The sequence below is a fragment of the Artemia sp. Qi Xiang Cuo genome, chromosome 21, assembly GCF_049724085.1.
Source record: "Artemia sp. Qi Xiang Cuo chromosome 21, ASM4972408v1, whole genome shotgun sequence".
Taxonomy (NCBI): Eukaryota; Metazoa; Arthropoda; class Branchiopoda; order Anostraca; family Artemiidae; genus Artemia; species Artemia sp. Qi Xiang Cuo.
The window spans coordinates 47,075,756-47,099,250 of NC_142814.1; the positions used below are offsets into that span (position 1 = coordinate 47,075,756).

The 23,495-nt window shown below is 37.1% G+C and overlaps 1 protein-coding gene across 1 annotated transcript; it reads left to right on the forward strand.

The window, feature by feature from the left end:
* The first annotated feature begins 20,768 nt into the window (after positions 1-20,768).
* Positions 20,769-21,566, forward strand: LOC148939638 (uncharacterized). Its single transcript, XM_089106931.1, has one exon. It carries the CDS (start codon positions 20,769-20,771, stop codon positions 21,564-21,566), a length of 798 nt encoding a protein of 265 aa, XP_088963057.1.
* Positions 21,567-23,495: the final 1,929 nt, after the last annotated feature.

Below are 23,495 nucleotides of genomic sequence, written 5' to 3' on the forward strand. Positions count from 1 at the left end.
TCTTCATTGACAGATATCAGCACCATATTCTAAAATCTGAAAACGTGAATGTCGTGAAGCATTTTTGACTGATTACATGCGTTTTGTGGTCGAGGTTTTCTGTTCTCAGTCTCTGGTTTGACAAGAAAGATATTTTCCTTAGTTCTTTGTTATGTCAGAGAATTAAATAAAAAGGGAATTAAAGATGATCTAACAAAAAAAAAAAATACTTGATAGTATCTAAGGTGGTATTTTACATTACTTGCTGGCTAATATGCTGAATTATTCCCCATCAACAATAGAAATCGTGATTGAAGAACTAAAAAAAAAAATAGGTACTCAGTATACTGGTTTTGCATTATAGACAAGTTATGCAAAAATGTGGAAGTTAAAGGTGCATTTGATAAAGATAACTAATAGATAGGATTTTCTAATATAGAAACAATAAGAAGCATGATCCTTGAAGGTCAAATTTCTCCAAAATGTCATTAAGGTAAGTAACATCAAAGTTTGAATTAGATCTCGCAGGGATGAGGGAAAAAAAACAAAAAAAAAGAAATTCAGAAATAATGTTACCAGATAGTGTGAATTTTGCTTTTCAGAAATAATAGAAACTCAAAATTGGTAGGATTCAGTCTTCATTGACAGATATCAGCACCATATTCTAAAATCTGAAAACGTGAATGTCGTGAAGCATTTTTGACTGATTACATGCGTTTTGTGGTCGAGGTTTTCTGTTCTCAGTCTCTGGTTTGACAAGAAAGATATTTTCCTTAGTTCTTTGTTATGTCAGAGAATTAAATAAAAAAGGGAATTAAAGATGATCTAACAAAAAAAGAAAAAAAAAATACTTGATAGTATCTAAGGTGGTATTTTACATTACTTGCTGGCTAATATGCTGAATTATTCCCTATCAAGAATAGAAATCGTGATTAAAGAACTAAAAAAAAATAGGTACTCAGTATACTGGTTTTGCATTATAGACAAGTTATGCAAAAATGTGGAAGTTAAAGGTGCATTTGATAAAGATAACTAATAGATAGGATTTTCTAATATAGAAACAATAAGAAGCATGATCCTTGAAGGTCAAATTTCTCCAAAATGTCATTAAGGTAAGTAACATCAAAGTTTACTTATTTATAAAATGTTTTTATGACATTGCAATTCTAAGCTTCAAAAAGATATAAATGCTCAAACTTAGTTATGAGAACAAAATGTTTCGTAGCTTTCAAAATATAAATTAGAACGACCAAGTCAAAGATAAGAAATTTTACCAGCCGTTATCAATGCAACTATCTATAAAATTACAGGCAAAAGACAACGTTCTGAGATTTTGTTATAAAACGGAAGCCTAAGACATACATATGAGACAAAATTGTATTTGGCATAGTCCTTCAACAGTTCTGATTGTTATTTTATTTGTATTTTTCTTTTAATGAACTTAGAGTTAGTTTTGTACATTTTTTAATCATATATTAATTAAAAAAAAACTTTTCCACAAAATAAGTTTTTTTTAAAAAAGTAAAGAACTCCATTAAACAAAAAATGAGCAAAAATTAAATCAAATCATCTACCAAGCTCGAAACTATCACAAATCAGCATCGATAAATAAATGAAAGCCAAAACGAACATAAATTACAATAAATAACCGAGTCAAACTCAAAACGAGCAGAAATTAACATAAGTTGGGCGCAAAACCCTATGCCTTCCCAAGGCCAGAACAAAATTTGCACTTTACTGAAAAAATACAAATGAATGTGCATTGTCAGTTTAATATACATATACTGATATTTAGTCATCAAAACGTTAAAATTATTTGATTTATTAAAGTTATAAAGGGCAAAAAAATCTGTTTACTTTCTTTGATAGCTTGGATACACTTACACTATTTTGATTTGGTTAAATTTTAAAAGCAGAAGTAGCTTCGGAAGATTGAACATAATACCCTCAGTCGTTCGTCGGATACTGCTGAGATCCCTTATTGGGAATTTAGCATTATTACAGTGCATTTTGATTTAATCTTAAGGCAACATTTAGTTTTTAAACATGATGGGCAAATGGGAGGGTGGGAGTGGAAGGGGGATTAGTTGCCCTCCAATCACTTTTGAATATTAAAAAGGGCATCAACCCTTTCTATTTTCAATCGAATGGGCCCCTGTCGAAGTTCCCACGACAACAATTTCGATACGAAGTGCCCTGGTCTAAACAACAACAACAACAACAAATATTACTAATCACTTTTGACTATTAAAAAGGGCACTAGCCCTTTGAATTTCAAATTGAATGAGCCCTTTTCTGAAGTTTCTACGACAAGGTCTTCTTTAAAAACCTTATATGCCCCCAGGACATGAATTAAAACTCTTGCCCTGAGGCCTGTGGCGGTGTATCTTCCTCAAAAACATATTTTCTATCTGTAAATCAACTACGCTGAACAAAATGGCTGTCTTAAAATTTTTATTGCTTGTGTTTGAGGGAATGATGGTTGTGGGGGCCAGTTGCCCTCTAATCACTTTCGACTATTTAAAAGGGCACTAGCCCTTTGAATTTCCAATCGAATGAGCTTTTTTTGAAGTTTCTACGACAACGCCTTCTATAAAAACATTAGTAAACCTTATGGTTTTTATAAACCTTATATACCCCCAGGGCATAACTTAAAACCCTTGCCCTGACGGGTGTGGGGGAGTATCCTCTGGGGGAGTCTCCTCCTCAAAAACATATTTTCTATTGGGAAATCAACAAGCCTACCCTGAACGACATGGCTATCTCAAAAATCTGATTGGATGTGCTCTGGGGAATGATGGGCGTGGGGGCTAGTTGCCCTCCATTCACTTTCAACTATTAAAAATGGCACTATCCCTTTGAATTCCCAATCGAATTAGCCTGTTTTGAAGTTTCTTCGACAACGCCTTCTATTAAAACCTCATATGCCCTCAGGGCATAACTTAACATTCGCCCTGTGGGTTGGGGGGAGTGTCCTCCTCAAAATATATTTTCTCTCCGGAAATCAACTACGCTGAACAAAATGGCTATCTCAGACTTTTAAGTGGAGGTGTTTCGGGGATTGATAGGCGTGGGGGGGCTAGTTGCCCTCCAAACACTTTCGACTTTTAAAAAGGGCACTAGCCCTTTGAATTTTCAATCAAATGAGCCTGTTTTGAAGTTTCTACGAGAACGCCTTCTATAAAAACGTTATATGCCCCCGGGGCATAACTGAAAACATTTACCCTGAGTGCTCCGGGGAGTGTCCTCCTCAAAAACATATTTTCTGTCTGGAAATCAACTACGCTGAACAAAAAGGCTATCTCAAAATTTTGATTGGAAGTGTTTGGAGAAATGGTGGGCGTGGGTGGGGGGGCGAGTTGCCCTTCTTATCACTTTCAACTATTAAAAAGGGCAATAGCCCTTTGAATTTCCAATCGAATGAGCTTTTTCTGAAGTTTCTACGACAACGCCTTCTATAAAAACATTATGAGCCCCCTGGGCATAACTTAAAACCCTTGCCCTGAGGGTTGTGGGGGAGTGTCCTCCTCAAAAATATATTTTCTATCTGGAAATCAACTACGCTAAACAAAATGACTATCTCAAATTTTTGATTAGATGTGTTTGGGAGAATGATGGGCGTGGGGGGGCTAGAGGCCCTCCAATCACTTTTAATATTAAAAGGGGCACCAGTCCTTTGAGTTTTCAATCGAATTAGCCTTTTTTGAAGTTTCTAAGACAACACCTTCTATAAAAACCTTATATGCGCCAAGGACATAACTTTAAACCCTTGCCCTGAGAGTTGTTGGGGAGACAAGAAAACACAGAAACACAGAATTAAAAACAAAATTAGTATACAGCAATAGAAAATCAATTGAATTTTAGGCTGCAACGCTATTGAATGAGTAAGTGACCAAGAAAAGTGTAAAACTACTAATAGACAGAAGATTATTAGCTGAAGGTAACTTCTGTTCGCTAGCCTTTAATGATTTAATACTATTTTATCATTTGCGGTACTGGTTCTATTTTCCTCACATCTACGATCGTGCCTTATCGTGTCATTAAGGAACGTAGAACCTTTTTACAACACGATTCTCTTTTCTTTTCTTCAAGGCCATTGAACAGAATAAGGACAACGAACGACTATCATTTTTCTTATACGTAAAAGGTTTTAAAAGGTCAAATATTATTTAGAGGTAAATAGTCTTCTTATTAATTTATATATATATACATATTTTTATTTCTATTAATTATTGCATACATTATTGTTATATTAATTGGTGCTTAAAAGTTAATAGAAACTAAGTAATTAGGGAAGAATCACACATAACCCAAACATCAAGCTAAAACATAACCAAACCATCTATCACAACTAAATCCGTAACCCTCTTTCTAAGTTAAGTACTAACTACATCTATTCCGTTGGGGCTAAGGGCAAAAGAAGAAAGCAAGGAAAGATCAATTCTAATGAATTGCAATTTTGTAATTTCATTCCGTAACCATTGTACTCAGTTGACCAGTTCACTCTTAATTTGGAATAATTTGGAATCAGACTTCTCGTCTTATGAATTTGTGGTTCCCTAATAATATTGGAATCCTTTTGCTACAATAGCATAATTAACTAAATCAACTTATCAAACAAACACAACTTAAAAACAATAGGTAATTTTTTTTCAAGACAGTGCAATTTAAATCTGTGAATATTTCGGCCCTATGTCCAAAGGACGTCTTCATCACAACATTAAAGAAAAAATATATATAAAAACAAACTTACATTAAAATACGAACTATAAACTAAAAATGATTTTAAAAAACCGATTTTAAAAACCTTTAAAACACCCCTAGTATCCTTACTTAAACCAAGTTCAACCAGTAATTTTCTTTTTTTAAAAAAAAAAAAAAAAAAAAAAAAATTCCTATTGTTTTTAAGTTGTATTTGTTTGATATGGAAAGGCAGTGTGGTCTTCGTCAATATTAACTTATCCGTCAATTCCCCAAACAAAAATGCAATTTAGTCATTTACTTTTTTTTCTCAGAGGTTTAAATAATTGTATATATATATATGTATATATATATTTTTTCTTTTTCTGTTTATTATTTACGTGGTACACAATTCAAAATTAACAACAAATTCCTTAATAACGAAGGCCTTATTTTCAAAAACACAAAACTGTCGAGTTTTCACAACGTTCTCTCGTAGCCGGTTTGGCTACTGAACAATAAATAATCATGAAATAATTTTAAGTTGCCTGGAATCATCACTCTTGGCAAAACTTATCCAAATCGATGGTTAAGAGCTCGCTTTTTGGTTTAGCCTAGAATGGTTATTCGGAGCATACTTTATTCTATACAGAACGTCATCAATTGAAATTAACTTTTAATAACAAGAATAAACCACTAAGAGACTTTATCATATACCTTATTCTTTTCTCAATATCCATATCATCAAAATTAAAAATGCGGTAGACACTATGCTCACCGCGGATTGGCCAATCCTTCTGGTTCCCTGGTTCACACCAGGAATGTGGGGTCAGTATCCACTTATGACCTAGCGGGCTTATCATATATGGAGCTCCTCTTTTGAGCACGGTTGTCTTTTGACACATCCGGCTCTTTCAATAAATCAATATTAAGTCTCGTCTCGGGATCCCGTAATTGTCCGTGGTTTAATTCCTCAGCTTACAGACCTAAGTAATCTACATTAGGATTACTAATAAAAAAAATGCCCGCTGCTAAAATTTCTAGTTCGTTAAGAACCGGATATATGGTCTGACTGCTGTTTATTATCTCTCGACTTGGCCTCGATAAAATATTAAGTATCATCTTAATCTCAGGAATATGTTTCATGTGTATATAAAGGACTATACATAATAAGTAATGACATCGGGTACATATTCCTAGAGAGATCCCGATGTTTACATAAATATTTAAATTTCTTAGCATCCACATAAATATTACACAATCTTCTCCAAATAATACCGAATCTGAGAGCTCTTCAGAGTTTTATATAAGCCGTATGGCTTCCTAACGATAGAAGACTGCTTGGAAAATGGTTTAGATAAAACTCTACTAAAAGAAAAAAAACGACTCCCATCCTTCCGTCATCCTTTTCCTGTTAAGAACAGCCCCGGCTCCATTTTCAGAGGAGTCAACAAATAATTTAAAAATAGGAATATTTTCAGGCCCTTCTGTTCTTCTATAGCAACCAATTTGGATACTTGAGGTCTAATTTTGTCAGGCGACACGATATATCTTAATACTGGAATAGGTTCTTTAAAACTTGTGATTTAGAAGCTAATAACTAATTGTTGTGAGTTTTTAGACGCCTGAAAAATATCTTCACATGAAATAAACGCTCATTAGGTTAGGTTTTATTTAATAAATATATCAAAAAAAAAATTGAAAATGAAGGAACGGTAACTTTCTGGAAATAATTTATCCATGAAGCTAGTGAAAGCTTTTGGCCCAAATACACTTCCCTGTGGTATTCTTGTGTAGCAATGGCTGCGGCCAGTTAAAGGTGATAAAATCGAGAAAAATTTTTGATACCCTTCATTAATAGAAATTTGGAAATAACAACCAGCGCATGTCAAATTCACTATAGAAAGTTCCTTTCGACACATTTTGTAAAATGTCGGAAATTCGAGGGATTAGGAAGGCTGTGTCTTTCATGTTATTATTAACTGTACTTAAATTAATTAGAAATCGAGTATTTTTTTTTCTGTTAAGAACCTCATTTTCACTCAAAGAATGTTTCCTTATAAGGAAAACAGGAGAAGGGAAAGAAGATGCCCTTTCCTCTACTATACTGGAATTCAGCAGTTTATAAATGTTCTTTTAGCACAAAGCCATTTAATGAGGGATTCTAAACTGCATAGCTAATTTAAATTCTAATTCAGATGGTACATCAAGGCATAAAAAAAAACCGTTAAGTCATTTTTACATTGGTCATACGCTTGTTTAGAAAATCAATTTTTACTGTCTAAGAGTGATTAAAATAGGCTCTTGGAAAACTTTCTTTTTATCACGGTAAAACGTTAAACTTAAAATGAAATTCTTCATATTCTGGTTTAGGGAATAATAATTAAATTATCACCATCAATGATTGAGACAATTTCTGTAACCTAGTAACTAACTTACAATCTACACTTTTAAATGCTCTAGGGTCAACTGGTGTATCAAAAATCACTAATACACCCCTATATGCTAATCCATCTTTAAACCTGCTTAATCCTTAGCCTTGGTTCCAAATTCTAACTTCATTTCACGAAAGTGAAAGGGACTGTCTAGTCCTTCCATATTTTTGAACTTTAGGATTACGGCGAAAGGCAATTGTCAACTACCCGAAATCTCCGAAAAGACTAAGTGTCTTATTTTACAATCATTTTGAAATATTTGTGTAATATCTGCGCAATCCTTTTTTTTGCGAATAAATCTTTTGATACTCTCATGTAATTTTTGTTCAAAGGCCTATTATTTAAATAAATCAATACCTGAAAGGAGGCAAGCCCTCCCCGGAATATTTTTAACATAAGAAGAGTACCTCTCAAATTTTGCATTAATACGAATAAAAAAATCCTACGACTGGCTCATTATTTTCACGTCTAACTTGCATAATATGCTAAATGTCTTCAGTCGGTGAAATTTTAATAAGAAAAGCAGAACACAGGGATTCCTTTAGCCCAGAAAAATGTGTAGCGGTCGCATATTTTTCTAAATACAAGCTATACGGTTCATCAGACATTAAGGAAGCGTACCTCTCGATCATAACTGATTCTTCTAATTTCATTAATCTACAAACTCTCTGAAGATATTTAACCCAACTAGACATTTGTTGTGGTTTAATGAACTTTTTTTATAATGGACAATGGATAATACTATAAGCTACATGTTGGAATACTGGACCTGGTGTAGCTCCTGTATTAACATTAGAAGCTTGCCCAAGGGCTGAAGCTTCCAGTTTATCACTTTCCCGAGGTAGGGACATTACTTAAGGAGAAATTAATTATAGCTTACCAAACTTAAGCAACCAACTAATCCTGTTTGAGTGAACTGGAACTGAGGAAAAGGCAACTATCTATTCTCATACTCCACCAACCAACAATTCCTCTATGAGGGTACCAAATTGAGCAATACCCAAATATTATTTGACTGTTTTTATTATTGCGGTTAGTCTTATTTTTATAAATTTAAAAAAAGCATAAACGTACAGCCAAGCATTGAAGACGAAGAAAAATTAAAGGGATTCAATTAATTATGGTAATTTAAGTATTAAAAAAATACAAAAAGGATTTATAATCAAGATTCTGCTCTCTCAAAATTATGCGTAGCGTTAAAAAGAGGCGCTTTTAATGCAAAAGAATCGCATCGCGTTTTCGCTGCCACCATTTTGTAAGGGGGGGGGGGTTCTTCTCATGGTGATGACTCCATGCCCAAACTCAGCCAAGAGACCCGAGTACCCCTAAATAATCATCAATAGACGAAATGAACCAAGTGAGAGAGATATCTTGACAAAATCCTAATCATCATAATAAAATATACAAGACAACACAGGTATAAGAAAAACTAAGATTTTATTATTAAAGAAGAGAACCTTTTAGTTAATAGTTATTTCATTATAAATAAAAATTCAATAATTATTATTCACAAACAAAGACCAATTCTTGTTCATATAATTGCTAGAAGTAAAATGTATTATTATTAAAGGAAAGCAAGCATTATAACTAATATATTAAGACTAATATGTTCCTGCTTAAAAGAATTTAATAATAATATTAAAGAATGGGATATATACCCATTTACTAGGATTTTAACATAATAAAATTAAGAAAGAGCAAGGAACACATTAGACTTACATTCTACATGCATACGAAAAGCTTGAGCAAAGCCATAAACCCAACTGAATTCTATTGTCAGTTTAACGCTATAAAAAGATATGACCCCACTCTATTTGTCAAACAAACGTAGCCAAATTCAATCATTCTAAGAAAGGGTGTGTGTTACAAAATAAGTAAATTGTGTACAAAAATAAATTCATTGGGTTCAATCTTACCCTGAAAGGATAATGCCTTAAGCCGGATTAATTGATATACAACTTGATATTAATGATATACAACTTGATATTAATTCTAAAATTAGAAGGACATTTCTTACACATCATTTAATTAGGGTGGGATCACTTAGTATCTTTAATAATGATTCCATTAAATACCTTGGCTTGCCTTTTGGCCTGACAAATAAAGCTACGTGACAGTTGGTGTTATCGTCTGTACTGGGAAAACTTAGGAAAATTTATGGCCTGCTAGCAGGGCTTTCACTCTCGGATATTAAAATTCGGGGAAAATTCTTAAAAATTCGGGGAGTTTTCGGGGACAAGTCTTCAAGATTTGGGAATTTTTCGGGGAAAAAAAAAAATGAAATTTTGTTGTCAAGATTTAGGAGCCAAAAAGTCTTAGCTTCGTTTTCAAGCTCAAATAGGGATCGTTTCAAGATCAAGTAGATTCGCATAGTAAATCAAGCCTTTCACAGAGTAGGTTTTAGAGCCAGAGCAGGGGATTGGAACCAACAGCTGAAAACGGTTATTGCTGATATTGCGGCAAAAACTTTAAAATTGTTTTCAAATTAAAAAAAAGTGAACACATGTGAACTGTAAATACCAGTAGCAATTTTTCGTAATCTCAGTAATTTGTTAATGATATTTAAAAACAAAAAAAAATATTCTTTGAGGTTTCTACATAGGTAAATTAAATAGACAAAATTAAACCTATAAGTATGGGGCAACATTAAAACTTAAAACAAACAAGAACTAAATTAAACAAGTAAATTCAAACTTAAATTAAAAAGGAATTTCGACGACAATTGACACAGTATTGGTTTTTCTTGCTGATTCTAAAGTCTTAAGTGTTTACTCCCCCCCCCTCTCCCAGAAATCCCTCAGAAATCTCCCAGAAATCCCTCTCCCGGAAAAATGGAAAATACCCCCCCCCCCTCACAAAAACACCCCCTACAGAAAATACTCCCCGCGGAAAGTACCCTCGTGGAAAATACCCCCCGTGGAAAGTACCTCCGCAGAAACTGTCCCCCACGGGAAGTACCCCCGCTCAAAAAACACCCTCAGAAAATAGCCACCCCCCCCCCTGCGGGAAATGCCCCCTCGGAACATACATTTTTTAATTGGTTGCTTCTATAATTCTTTCCTTTATTTTGGTTACCTCGTAAATACTATATAGCCACCGATTAACCCCCAACCCTCCCATCAACCCTGCGGCCATCCATGTTCCAAAAATAATACTTATTGCAGTCTCATCTTTATATCAGCGCTTGTAATGGCTGAACATGATATCTATAGGCTACAAATTATACAAAAATAACTTATTTTTTTCTTCATACTAACATTATTTGGCATCATTAACCAACAGTTCGTGATAAATAAGTCTGAAAATAATGTAAAAGTTGACAAGAAAACAATATGAGCCTAATAACCAAATTTTTACTTTCAGCTGTAATGTAAATTTTATTATGAATATTATTTTTGGGGTCACTACCGTTTAAAGCCCCTACTCCCCGACCTGGTACATATTCTACGGCCAAATTTTTTCTTATTAGGAGGGGGAGGAGTGATGCATTTTTTATGGTAAGAAGAATGGATTTAGGGATTTTTCTTAAGAAGAAATAAATTATACCACATTTTCTTTAAATTCTTTTGTTTCTATCTCAGAATTAGCCTTCATACAGGGTTACTAATTTTTCAAGCATTAGAAGTTGTAAGGATAGACCTAAGTATTTAAACAAATTTATTTGGCTATTCCGAATTCCAGCAGAATATATTTTCCGTAAAAAATTTTTCGCCTAACCAACAGCTTTGCAAAACCGTAAAAAGATCCTAAAACTGCAGTTTAAAATTTTACACCCGCTGAAAATATTACATGGGTGAAGGGACCAGAATAATAATTGTGAGGGGTGCTGGGTGAATACATTTGAGGACAAAAGGTGATGTGACAAGTATAATTTTCAGATAAGAAAAAGAAAAGAACTTAAATTTTACAAACCGAATGAAACAAAAATTTAAATGGTAAGAATTCCTGGCAAAAAGATCAATTCCTTCAATATATTATGCGTTCAATCATTAAGTATTAAGCATTAATACAGTATGTCCCAAACCAAACATAGCAAAAGAAAGCCAAAATTAAACTTATGATTTGGCTTTCAAAACAATTCTCCTTCTTTAGAAGTTCAATTTCAAAGCCCAAAATCATACTGAGCGTTCCGTTAAACAACTTCAAATAGAATTCTTGGCTAATTTTGTCAAGATTGTCTTGACCACGAATGATGTAAATGCAAGAATCTTAAAGTATTTTGAATACTGCATTCGAAATGGTTTAATCTAAATACAGGAAAATGATACTTTTGTGAACAAATGAAGAACCGTCTATACTTAAATTGCATCGGTCTGGTTTTTATGCAAAGCAACATAGGAGACAAAAATTAACGGAGAAGAGAGTAGTGAAAAACTATGGTATGTAAAGTAATGTTTGCTAGGGATAGTCGTTAGGGGTGGCACCGTGGTTGGGTGATTTTCGGGGAAATTTTGGGGATTCGGGGAACCAAATTTTTTTTCGGGGAGACACATAGATTTTCGGGGAAATCCCCGAAAATTCGGGGATACTGGAAGCCCTGCCTGCTAGTCAGGGGGAAAGGTCGTTTTGATAAACAAACACTTGCAATAATTTATAATTCAATGTTTGCACCTCATGTTTTTTTTATTATTCCATTCTTGAAATTTTTAAGTAAAAGTGATAAAAAGCGTATCTGCGTGTACTTTTTCCGGTTTTGTAAATGTTTTCTTGAAATTGCACTATGGTTCAAAAATAGGTATATTATACGAAAATTCGGAATACTTGATATTACTGCTAAAATTGATCAACAATACGACCGATTTCTTAGACGATCTAGAGAAAGTAGAACAAATTTTCCCCTTAATTGCCTCCTTTAATGGAAAAATAGTTTTGTCACAATTGCTTTAATAAAACAGCTATTTATGCGTTATGTATTATGAGTGTTTATGCGTTACGTTTCATGAGTGTTTTTAGTGTTATTTACTAATGAGCCATCATAAGCTATTTATTATATATTCATGAGCTATTGAGCATTATGAACTACTTATTGTCGTCCTTTTCGTTAGAAGTGTAATTTTGTATTTTAAGTCTTCTTTTCATTTATTTCCTATACTCCTCTGTGTAAATCCATTTATGTATAGAAGGCATAAATAAATTATTATTATTATTATTATTACTAACTGCTTGCTGGTTGTCAAAAGGAAATATCAGGAATGTCTAAAGAATAGCTGACGGTATTGAGATCAAGCGTTTAATGTGTGTTGAGGGGAACTTGAAGAGTGAATGGAGGGCAACTAGCCTCCTTGCCCTTCTTATGTGCACCGTTTCCTTAACACACAAAATATTTTGAAATGGTCATTTTGTTCAAACTAGTCCAAATATCTATTAGAAATGCCCCCAAAGATGCCATGCCTCATAATGCCCTCAAGATGCCCCCAAAGATGCCCTCATAACCCCAGCACAAGGAACGTGAATTATCAAATTTTCCCATTGTTTACTTGCATGATTAGTCATTAAAAAAAGCAGAAGGTTTGATTCTGGTTTCATCCGAAAAAAAGGTATGGGTATTAGGGTGAAACTTTGGAGAATCTTGAGGGGTATGTTGAACTAATTCAAAAGGCACTATGTGCATCCAGTTTATCAAAAAGGTAGATCTGCAATATCTTAGGTTTAGGGTATTAGATTGAAACTTTCAGGGCACATCGAGGGGGATGTTGAAAACTGGTTTGAGGTAGATAACTTCGAAGACCACGCTGCCTTTTCATGACGATAAATCAAAGTTCAAATAGGGATAAATCTTTCGAATATAGAGTGAAAATTCACAAACAAACACTGAACATTTTGGTCACGTATCCAGTGACTATCAGCATAATTTCTTGAATTTTCACTGACTATTAAAAGGATTAACCCCTATTAGAACTTTTAGTTATTGACTGGTTTGAAGTCTTCGAACTTCACCAACAAGTTATTACAGACAGTTTCCAGCCTGGATAAAGTAGAGGAGTTTTGCAGTGGTTTAGCAATCGGCCCCTGAAAAAAAAATTGTGCTAAAAGAAACAGCCAAGAAAAATATAGCTGGAATTCCCTTTTCAACGACGACCCCTGCATCCAACCATCGAACGAGATTTTTGAATGCAAAAATATACTGAAAATTGGATTTTGCAACGTTCGGACGCTAGCACAGCTGTCGAAGGAAGAATAGCTAGAGAAGGAGATGACCGACTATCGGCGAGACGTCATATCCTTCTGGGAAGTGTGATGGCCAGGGAATGGAAAGCAACTGCTCAGCGGTGGGAACACTTTAATCTTCAGCGGCCATGAAATACTAGGAGAAGCTGGAGTGGCCGTAGTCATTTCAAAACCCTTGGCAAAATCACTGATTGGCTAGAGACCCGTGAGCAACCGCATTATGACTGCTCGATTTCATGGGAAACATGCCAAAATGACCCTGGTTGCTTGCTATGCATCCACTAACAAAGCCACAGACGATTAGAAAGAGACGTTCTACAATGAACTGACATCTATCTTTAAAGATGTACCCAGACATGACATTCGGTGTGTCATGGGGGATTTCAATGCAAAGGTTGGCAACGACAGAGATTATTGTGTCGACGTTCCGGGCAGCCACGGTCTTGGAAAACGCAGCGAAAATGGCGAGTTATATATTGAAATGGCTCAGTCCTTCGGCTTGGTTGTTGTTGGCACTCTTTTCGCCCATAAAGGTATACACAAGTACTCCTGGACTTCGCCTTATGACTTGGCTTACTTGACTTAAAGCTCTTGCTCGACAACGTCACCAGTTTACAGGGAACCAGACGTCAGTGGCGTTATTCGTCTCGTCTCCCGAGTGGCCTGTTTTGGGCGGTGATAGGAGCTTTGCAGGGGTCGATACCCCACGCTGTGAGTCGGTCGAGGATGATATCCACCCATCTCATAAGTGGTCTACCCCTGGGGCGTTTCCAGCCGTTTGCAGTTGGATCGAAGTCAAATATAAGTCGGGCAGGTGTTTCAGTGGGTAGGCGAATTAAATGACCTTACCAGCGCAGCGATTAGGGCCCAAGCTGCTCGGACAAGGGTGGTAATTTAAAGAACTGGAGGATATCTATGTTACTGTACCCTGTCGAGCCACCTAACGTGTTCAATTTTGCGTAGATGTTTTGTCTGAACAGCATCTACCATCATCATCTGCGAGTCAAAGGCGGAGTATCTGACGAATGCAAGACCCTACTTGCTACCGAGGTAGAGTAGATACGAACTTTCGTGAAAAGGCTGATCTGAGGTTTTTAGAATATTGTTTTCAATTGGCGGCCGAAAATGGCGTTCGCCTTTGCCACCCTTGTTGATATCTCTGCATCGAGATTTCCATTTGAGAAATCAATCGAACCAAGATAGGTAAACTGCTTGACTATCTCAACATATTGGCCACATACTTCTATAGGGGGCTGCATGGTGTCTTTTCCACAGGCAATATTTTGGTCTTGATCCAGTTTACATTTATACCAAGTTTTTCTGCAGCAGATACTATCGTTTCCTGGGCAGTTTTGATGTCAGTGAGATTTTCGAATACCAATTCAGCATCGTCAGTGAAGTCAACATCTGACAGAACTCTTCCAGCAAAATCAATGCCAAACGGATGCGCCAGCGGTGTTTTGTTGAGAAAATGGTCCATGATACAGTTGAAGAGTTGGGGAGCAGCAGCGCCACCTTGCCGAACACCGTTTCTTTTTTGGAAAATGTGATGAGAGCTTGCCATTTACAATTACAGCAATTTCGGTCTTATTGTATAGTTTATTGAACAGATTGAAAATTTTCTTTGGTACACAAGCAGATTGAAGAATCAGCCACAGTGACTGTCTGTCGACAGTGTAGAAAGCTGATCGAAAATCGACGAAGGCAATGTATGCCTTCCTTTTATATTCTAGAGTTGTCTCTATTAGGTGTCTAATTGTATGAATTTGCTCAGTAGTGGACCTACCCAGCATGAATCCAGCTTGCTGGTGGCGACAAAGGGGATGGAAGCACTTTGTTGCCCGGTTGAGGAGCAGCATGGCGAAGAGTTTGCCGGGTACCAAGAGTAGAGTTATTCCACGATAGTTATTACATTCTGCTTTACTTCCTTTCCTCTTGTAGACCGGCAGAAGTAAGCCTGTCTTCCAGTCTGATTGTATCATTTCAGAATGCCAAACAGTGTTAAACAGTACTTGTAGCCAGAGGGTCATGGATGGATCGCCATGTTTAAGGAGTTCTGATGTCAGGCCACATACTCCCAGCGCTTTGTTGTTCCTCAGCTGTTCCGTACTGCTTTCTTTAATTTATTCTGCTGTAAATTCAGTGCCATTTGAGGCAGGTGTAGCATTGTAAATAGCAGCAGTAATCTGGTCGTCAATTTGGTCAGGTGGGTCTAAGTTTAGTAGCTTTTTAAAGTGGTGTTCCCACTAGCGAAGGCACTGTGATTGGTCGTAAATATTTTTGCCACCCGCGTTACGGAGATACGATATAGTTTGAGTGTATTGACCTGAGAGCTCACGGAGGATCTTAAATGTGGCTCCAATGTCCTTTTTTTTGGCGGCCTCTTGGAGTTCACGGGCTTTTTCGTCGATAAAGGTCTTACGGTCTTTGTGCAGCATGATGTTACGCTCTTTATTTAGTTGCCAATACGGTGTCATGTACCTTCGAAGGCTTAATCCCCGTCTGCGATCAATAATGGCGGGACTCATTGCTGATCCAGTCTTTTTCTTACGCTGCTTCATTCCAGCAACGCTAGTTGCAGCTGCAAGAACATTCTATTTGAAGACCTTTCATACACTATCAGTGCACTGCGTAAGAACCTCGAATCTGTTGGATATTTCGACCTCATACTGCTTAGTCAAAGTGCGGTCTTGCTGGATACGGTAGGTATCAATTTTCCGAGATGCCTGGCTGGTTTTTGGGGCTTTTAGGTGACACCAGATTTTGGGTGGAGCAAGTCGATGGTCGGTGTTCCCAAGTTCTGCGCCTTGGTAGGTGTGATAATTTTTTTCAGACGACATCCATCACCGGCGTATGATAATGTAGCTAGCATCTTCTTCGTTGATCCATCATTGCTTTACCAAATGTACTTGGGTATGTTGGGTCTCTGAAACCATATATTTGCAATGGTAAGACTGTGGGCAAGACAGCAATTCAGCATTCTCTCTCTGTTGATGTACCGTGAGTAAAATGCGATATATTTAAAATATTTGAAAAAAAACTACGTTTTCTAAAGAGTTAAAGAGGCTGAGTTACAAGGTCGAACCTTAAAACGTACAGGGATTAGGAGGCACAGTTGGGAGCTGCCGCCCCCAAACCCCCGCTTTCGCAGCCTTTAAATAAAAAAAAGTTTTTTAAACTGAAAGTAAGGAGCGACATTAAATCTTAAAACGAACCGAAATTATTCCGTATATGAAAGGGGCTGTTCCCTCTTCAACGCCTTGCTCTTTACTCTAAAGTTTGACTTTCTCACAACTCTTTTTCTTAAACAATAAAAAAATTTAGCGTAAAGAGCGAGGCGTTGAGGAAGGCACAGCCCCTTTCATATACGGAATAATTTCTGTTCGTTTTAAGATTTAATGTCGCTCCTTACTTTCAGTTTAAAAAACTTTTATTATTATTTAAAGGCTGCGAAAGCGGGGGGTTTGGGGGCGGCAGCCCCCAACTGTGCCTCCTAATCTCTGTACGTTTTAAGGTTCGACCTTGTAACTCAGCCTCTTTAACTCTTTAGAAAACGTAGTTTTTTTTCAAATAATTTCTGCACGTTTTTGTACAGTTTATTACTTATTATTGCTTGACTAACTGTTAGATGATTGTGTAATATTCTTTTCTTTCTCGACAGGGTGTTTTAAGGGTCGACCTTGTAACTCAGCCTCTTTAACTCTTTAGAAAACGTAATTTTTTTCAAATAATTTAAAAAAGAAACTGAGTTTCTTTTTTAAACTTTAAATTCAGTATATAAAAAATTTGCTCTGACGGTGAATCGAACCCGGGTTTTCCGCCTAACAGCCAGGAGTCTCGACCGCTGCACTAAAGAGACACAACTGATATTGTTTTTTAGTAAGGGGAATCTATTTTTAACGCAAGCAAATTCCCACAAAACTTGATATTTGGTTTTTGGAAAACAGGGAACGAGTGATCAGATTGAGCTGAAATTTCAAGGATAAGCTCCCAGGCCCCAGAAAAGCTTATCCTCAAAATTTCAGCCCGATCAGACAACGTTAAAGGGGGGTTGTGTTGGGAAAAATTAACACGGGCTATTATAGGAAAACGAGGTTTTTCGTAAATGTAAATTTGGGGGATAATTTTTTCGGTCTGAAAATATTAAAAGGCCCTAACAGGTCAAATTCTGCTTCCAATGAGTCCTCATTCACCTGGATCCGTTGCCAACTGTGGCCTGTAGGCGTGGATAAGAAAAAAAAAGAGAAATGAATTTTAAGTGGCTATATTTGTTTTTTTGAAAACAAGGAAGGAGTGATTGGATTTAGCCGAAATATTAAGACTCAACTTTTAAGTTCTAGTAAAGCATAACCTCTAAACTTCCGCCCAATTGTACAACGTTAAAGGGGGCTGTGGTAGCAGGTTTGAAAATTCCAGACAAGTTTACCCCATGAAGATACATTTGGAGGAGGATGAATCTTTGTACGTTTCTTAGTGTGAGCTTGGGCTACAAAATGCGATTACCGCCGTCTCTCTGCGACCGCTAGGACCTGAAATCGCTTAACATTGTGGTGGGTCGCCTCTTTATAGAGGCACAAGTGTGACTCCTTGATACAAAAAAATAAAAATATTTTTCTTTCTAAAGATAATTCCGACTTCCTCTAATTAAGTTTAAATCTAGCTTCAAAAAAAGAAAAGTTCTTAATCAGCAAAAAGAGAAATTGCATTTTAGCCTCAGTCAAACAATGACGCTATTCGGTTTGAAATTCGCTAAGACATTTGGTAATAAAAAAAAATGCTAGATACAATGTTTCTCAGGAAGTTTAAATTATAAGAGCAGAGTGAACGCTTAAATCATCGAAATATTAAAAAAAAAATCATTGGATAGATAGTTCGCATAATGTAGTGAGGTTGTGAACATAATTACAAAATAGCTGCCTCCTCCACAGGACTTGGGCCAATCGTGAAAAAGCTAGTAAAGCGCAGAAGTTATATTTGTGTGATATAGTGAAAAAAACTGTTTTTCGTTTCTATTATGGATTGTCTCTATTGCCAAATAATTATAATTACAAAACTGTTTTTTCGTTTCTATTATGGATTGTCTCTATTGTCATCAACATTATTTTTGAGAGCCAATTTAATCCTTGCCTTTGTTGTCTCCATTTGAAATGAAGCACTGTTGTACGCATAAATGTAAGTCTCAATAAAACTGTTGCTTTTCTATTTGTGTTTATTTTATTTTATATGTGTGTATCTAGTCGCACGGCAGGTAATTAGTTCGTATGTCTCCAGCGGTAGCGCTCCTAGGAATCTGATTTCTACATAACATTAGAGGTATTTGACAAAGAGATAACTCGAGGAAGCGAGGTTACGTTCCTGGATTGATAATTAGGGAATTCTTAACCTACTAGAGCTATGCATTCTATCTTCTCGCTTTCAGCGGGTGGCGCGATCGGTACACCGCTTTAAATCATAATATTACATTTGTGGCCCCCGACTTCATTGTCACATTTGGCGCATCTTAATCGCCACAGCTTTAAAGAATAATATTACATATGACGCAGCCTTTAGCGCTATAAGTGGTGCTATCGGAGAACTTATAAGGTGTAAGTTCACAGTCTTAAAGCATAATATTACATTTGATACGGTCAATCTTTATTGCCACAATTAAGGCCAGTCTATTTTTTTGTATCGCTACATTGACGTTTAGGGTATCTACTGTTACGGGTCCAATAACTAGATCCAACAGGCCAGACTCATTTGAAATGCTAGCATTATTATCTTCTAGAAGAACGAGGTAGTCATGGGAAGGTACTGAAGAGAGTTCAGATGTTAAAAGGGTACAGAAATCATTCTCGCCTTCTTCCTCGGCTTCATTTGTGGGGGTGTAACAGGTGATGTTGGTTATTTTTCCATGTTTACCATCGATCCTTGCTCTCAGGAGCCTGGGTGTTGCTGGTGCGAATGAAAGGAGGGCCTTGCGTGCGGCACTGCTCAGCAATAGGCCAACGCCTCCTTGTTTCTAGGGACCACCAGACCAAAGCAGTGTGCGTCCTTCACCAATATAATCATCACTATCACCAGATAGATTTGTTTCAGTGATTCTAGCAATAGTAACTTTATGTTTCTTTAATTCCCTGGCTAATTGAAGCTTTGAACCGGGTTAGATCAGTGTCAGAACATTGATGTCACCTTGGTCAACGATATTCAGAGAGAATCGTCCACGGGTGGTCCGGGGTCGAGACGGGGTTTGAGATGATATATCCGAGGCTGAATTTCTGGTCCCATTCATAGCAATAGAAGTTTCAGGAGGAGGGCTGCCAACCTAACCGTCCCCAGATACATTTGGTTCTCTGGTGGCTATCCAGATATCCAGAGGCACGTTGAGGTCGTTCTTCATGCACCAATTTGCATGGGAACTAACTCCGAACGAGCGCCTAATGGACACAGAAAAAACTATATCGACCACTTTCTTATTGGTAAGAAATGGCAGACGTCACTTCTGCCAATTTGTATGGGAACTAGCTCCGGACGAGTACCTGATGTACACATAAAAAACCAGATCGACCACTTTCTTATAGGTAAGAAGTGGCAGACGTCGCTATGTGATGTGCGCGCCTTTAGGGGCGCTAATATCTTCGCACTGATATCTTAGGGGCGCTTGATGGCTACAGAAATCAGATTAAAGTTGTCAGCCCCGAGGAAGGTGAGGAAAGCTAGGCAACCACCTTATGACTGCAAAAAACTGTGTGACTTAGAAATTCAGTCGCAGTTTGTGTTAAAACTGACCAACGGATCTGGAATCCTGGATCTGCTGCGAGATGAAAGTCCAAAGAAAGCTTGGACTGCTATAAGGAAAACCTACAATGATACTGCCTACGAAACACTTGGTATGAAAAAGTCACCAAAGGACGAATGGATCTCCTTCAAATCTTGGGATCTAATCAATAAGAGGGCTGACAAGAAGAAATGTCTTCTCAAGACTCTTTCCCTTGATGTGAGACACCCTCTTGAACTAGAGTATATAATGCTTGATAAGACTATAAAGAAGAGCGTCCGTGCTGATAAACGCCGTAGCCTTGAACAGATAGCTCAGAAGGCTGAAGTAGCTACTAGACGGGGGCACTCACTCAGTGCAACGCATCACCAATGAGATAGATTGAAAACGTCCAAAGACAGATTGACTCGTCAAAGATGATTTTAGACGACTTCTTACTGACCCTGATAAAGTGAACGAAGCCTGGACGATGGATTTCGAAAAGTTGATAAATAGACCACAACAAGCTGATCCTCCAGATATAACAGACACGCCATTTCTAAATTTAGCCTTCTAAATGGCGCAAGAAGCTTTACTTGGGCTTTATAGACTTCGAGAAAGCTTTCGGCTCGGTGAATCGCCAAACGCTTTGGAAATTTCTCCAATACTACGGTATTCCTAACAAGCACATTCGAATCATTGAAACCTTCTACAAAGACACAGAAGGCTGTGTGAAGACAAGTGACGGGAGTACCTGTTACTTTCGCATCATGACAGGGATGAAACAAGGCTATTTGCTATCACCACTGCTATATATTCTTATCATTGATTGTGTCCACCGGACCTGTGACGGACATGGGATACAGTTAGATAATAAGAGACTCGGAGATGTTGATTTCGCTGACGCTATCAGCCTCCTAGAGTCCTGCAAACAAATGCTCCATCATTACCTTAACCAAGTCAGTAACGCTGTCGAACCTTTTGGCCTTAAGATAAATACCAACAAAACAATAAGTATGGAGAACACTGGATCTCCACTCGACCTACGATGCAATAACCAGACGATAGAGCAAGCTGTAGAGTTCAATTGCTTAGAAAGTACCATCCACAATTCAGGATCGTGTCAGCAAGAAGTCAAGTTAAGAATCGGACAGGCTAATGTATCTTTCAGGGAACTGTCTCAAATTTGGTGCAGCCAGAAGTACTCTTTCCGACTCAAGCTGAGACTGTTCAACAGCAACGTCCTCTCAACGCTTTGCTATGGTTCTGAAACTTGGCACATAGATCAAATACCTGAAAAGAAACTCCTCGCGTTCGAAAACATGTGTCAAAGGCGCATTCCAAATATCCACTGGTCCCAAAAAGTAACAAAAGCTACTATACGACAGAAGACATCTCAGCCACTGGTACCTTGGTCATCTGATCTGCATGCCCGAAACTCGACTACCGAAGGTTGTCCTTTAGTGGCGGCCACGTGGTACCAGAAGAAGAGGACGACCCAAAAACACCCTACGACCTCACAAACCTTAATGCCTCAATCAAACCTGAATGGGAAGATGTCTGGGTAGCTTCAGCGATGAGATATGACTGGCGACTCTTCTTGGATGTTCTAAGCGCCTCTGGAGGCAGAGGAGGATCTAGGGTCTAAGGTAAGGTTGAAGGCTTCCAGCACCCTCTAAAGCATTTTTATCATGCTCCTTCCAAAAATATTCAATCAAATTTTGAAATACCCATCTTTTTCAAAATAGTCTGAAGGTGAAATAGCTATGCCCGTATGGCTGACATATAACCCCAAAGTCTTGGAGAGGGATACTGAACACAATAAAAACAAACTATGTGTATAAGCCCCCACAGATTTTTAGAGGGATGCTGAACACAATCATAAGCACACTATCTGCTTGCTGGTTGTCAAAAGGGAATATCAGCAATATCTAAAGAATTGCTGAGGATATTAAGATCAAGCGTTCAAGGCTTGTTGAGGGGAATTTGAAGAGTGAATGGAGGGTAACCAGCCTCTTCGCCCTTCTTATGCGCACCCTTTCCTGAACACTCATCAAAATTTGAAATGGTCATTTTGTTCAAACTAGGTAAAATATCTACTAGATATGCCTCCAAAGATGCCATGCCCTTGTAACCCCAGCGCAAGGAATGTGAATTATCAAATTTACCCATTTTCTACTTGCAGGATTGGACATTACGAAAAGCAAAAGTTTTGATTCTGTCTGCATCCGAAAAAAAGCTATGGGTATTAGGGTGAAACTTTGAACAATCTTGAGGGGTATGTTGAACTAAATCAAAAGGCCCTATATGCATCCAATTTGTCAAAAAGGTGGATCTGCAATATCTTAGATTAAGGGTATTAGGTTGAAACTTTCAGGGCACGTTGAGGGGGATGTTGAAAACTGGTTTGAAGCAGATAATTTTGGAGACCACACTTTATTTCCATGACGATAAATAACAGTTCAAATAGTAATAAATCTTTTTAATAGACAGAGAAAAGTCACAAAAACTGGATATATCGGTCACATGTACAGTGACCGTCATCAGCAGAATTTTTTTTTCAATTTTTACTGTCTATTAAAAGGATTTATCTCTATTTGAATTTTTATTTATCGATTGGTTTGAAGGCTTCCAGCACCCTCTAATGCATATTTCATCGAGCTCCTTCCAAAACTAATCGATCAAGTTTTGGAATACCCATCTTTTTTCAAAATAATCTGGAGTTGAAACACCTATGCCCGTGTGGATGATGTATGTTCCACAGTTTTTGAGAGGGCACAATCAAAACAGACTATGTGTATTCTGGTTGTCAAAAGGGCGTATCCCCCCCCACTGAAAATACCTCCCGGAAAATAGCCCCCCTGGAAAATACTCCTCGAAGAAAATACCCCCCAGAAAACACCCCCCGTGGAAAATACCCCCCCTCATGAAAATACCCCCTGGAAAATAACTCCCGCGGAAAATACCCCCCCTCCCCCGTGGAGGCTTTCCAATTATGCGAATTTTCTTTGAATTTTAATTTTTTAATTATCGTACGGGGAAGAAATTTTGGTACTTGTGTATTATGCACCACTCACTCAATTTTAAGCTGTGTAAAATTTGAGAACACACAGGTTTTTTCGTTAGTTTCTTCGTTACTTTAGAAATAAATTTGGACTATAGATTTGCACATTAGGGGGGGGGGGTAAAATATAGCAGATCGGCGTGCAAAATGTGTTTGTTACAATTATTATGCATATTAGACAGATAGATTGATAAGTATATTTTAAAGCCCAATATACGGCCATGAACACACTAAAATCACATAAATGGAAGGCAGAAATAACATAAACTTTGACGAGCAATCATCATAAAACACTTAAATGAAACACTACATTAACCTGACAATAGTACTTAATACTTGGAAAAACGGTTATTGAACAAAAAACATTTAACACTCGAAAAAAAAAAACACTTAAATGAAACATTACATTTACTTTATACTGGGATTTTTTTTT